Source organism: Eimeria mitis, genomic scaffold (genome assembly GCF_000499745.2).
Source record: "Eimeria mitis Houghton genomic scaffold, Emh_scaff1129, whole genome shotgun sequence".
In the NCBI taxonomy this organism is placed as follows: domain Eukaryota; phylum Apicomplexa; class Conoidasida; order Eucoccidiorida; family Eimeriidae; genus Eimeria; species Eimeria mitis.
In genome coordinates, this window is record NW_013567757.1 from 1 (window position 1) to 1,334 (window position 1,334).

The 1,334-nt window shown below is 59.6% G+C and overlaps 1 protein-coding gene across 1 annotated transcript in view; it reads left to right on the forward strand.

Moving 5' to 3' along the window:
• Positions 1-468: 468 nt before the first annotated feature.
• The window catches only part of EMH_0030190 (uncharacterized protein), a gene marked incomplete at both ends in the record, with an annotated part of 6,905 nt that continues 6,039 nt past the window's right edge, over positions 469-1,334 (forward strand). Inside the window, 2 exons of the mRNA XM_013494387.1 lie at positions 469-1,039; positions 1,204-1,332. Of these exons, the coding sequence (XP_013349841.1) occupies positions 469-1,039; positions 1,204-1,332 (700 nt within the window). The remainder of the gene's footprint in view (positions 1,040-1,203; positions 1,333-1,334) is intronic.

The following is a 1,334-nucleotide window of genomic DNA, read 5'->3' on the forward strand; positions in this document are numbered from 1 at the left end:
GTTTATTTGACTCATTTTAGCTGCTGCTAGCGCTTGAGGCTTAGCAGCAGCAGCAGCAGCAGCAGCAGCAACAGCAGGAACCGCAGCCGACTGCTCCCCAGTACCTTGGGGTGTACGTACACCTCAGATCAGCAGCAGCAGCAGCATCTCTCATTGGCTGCATCACTGCAACACTTTCCACTGTATCCAGCTGGGGGAGCTGCTGCTGCTGCTGCTGCAGCAGCTGCTGCTGTTGCCTCAGCTGCTGCTGCTTGCACACGCACAGATCTGTGGAACAGCAGCTGAATACCCGAAGGTTGCTGCTGCTGCTGCTGCTGGCTTTGATGTCACTGCAGCAGCAGCAACAACCGCAGCAGCAGCAGCAGCAGCAGCAGCAACAGCAGGAAACAGGCTGGGCAGCAGCAGAAGCAGCAGCAGTTGCTCCTGCTGCTGCTGCCGCTTCTCAAGATGCCTCATCTTTCGGAACCGATGCAACAGCTGCATCTGCTGCAACCACAGCAACTGCTGCAGCAGCAGGAGCAACCGCAGCAGCAGCAGCAGCAGCAGCAGCAGCAGCAAGCTACTACGGTGCAGCCCCACACGTTTCCGCAGCCAGCCTGGGATCAGCAGCAGCAGCAGCAGCAGCAGCAGCAGCAGCGGCAGCGCTTTGAACAGCAGCAAAGTTTCGAGCTGCCGCTCGAGCAGCAGCAGCACGTCCGTCCCCAGAGGCTCCAGCTGCAGCAGCAGCAGCAGCAGCAGCAACAGGAGCAACCACCGCAGCAGCAGCAGCAGCAGCAGCAGCAGCAACAGCAACAGCGACACCAACAGCAGGACCAGCAGCAGCAAGGGCTGCTGCGCGGCACCAGAAGCCTGGAAGCTTCGTTCGTGCTGCAGCAGCAAAAGGTGGTGCAGCTGCAGCAGCAGCAACTGCAAGCATGTGCATCCCTTTGGGCTCAGCAGCAGCAGCAGCAGATGCTGCTGCAGCAGCAGCGCCTGCAGCAGCAGCAGCAGCAGCACCAGCAGGAAATAGCCGCCTTCTCACAGTTTAGATATACTGAGGGTGGCTCTGCAGTGCTCGCTGGGGTTGCTTCTGACTGCAGCAGCAGCAGCAGCAGCAGCAGCAGCAGCAGCAGCAGCAGCAGCAGCAGCAACAACAACATTAACACCAGCAGCAGCATCGACAGCAGCAATGCCAAAATGAGCCGTTCATATACTCCTCTTCAGGACAGCAGCAGCAGCAGCAACAGCAGCAGCAGCAACAGCAGCAGCAGCAACAGCAGCAGGTGCAGCAGCAGCAGCAGCAGCAGCAGCAGCAGCAGCAGCAGCAACTTCCCCTCTGCTTCATTGCAGCCTCC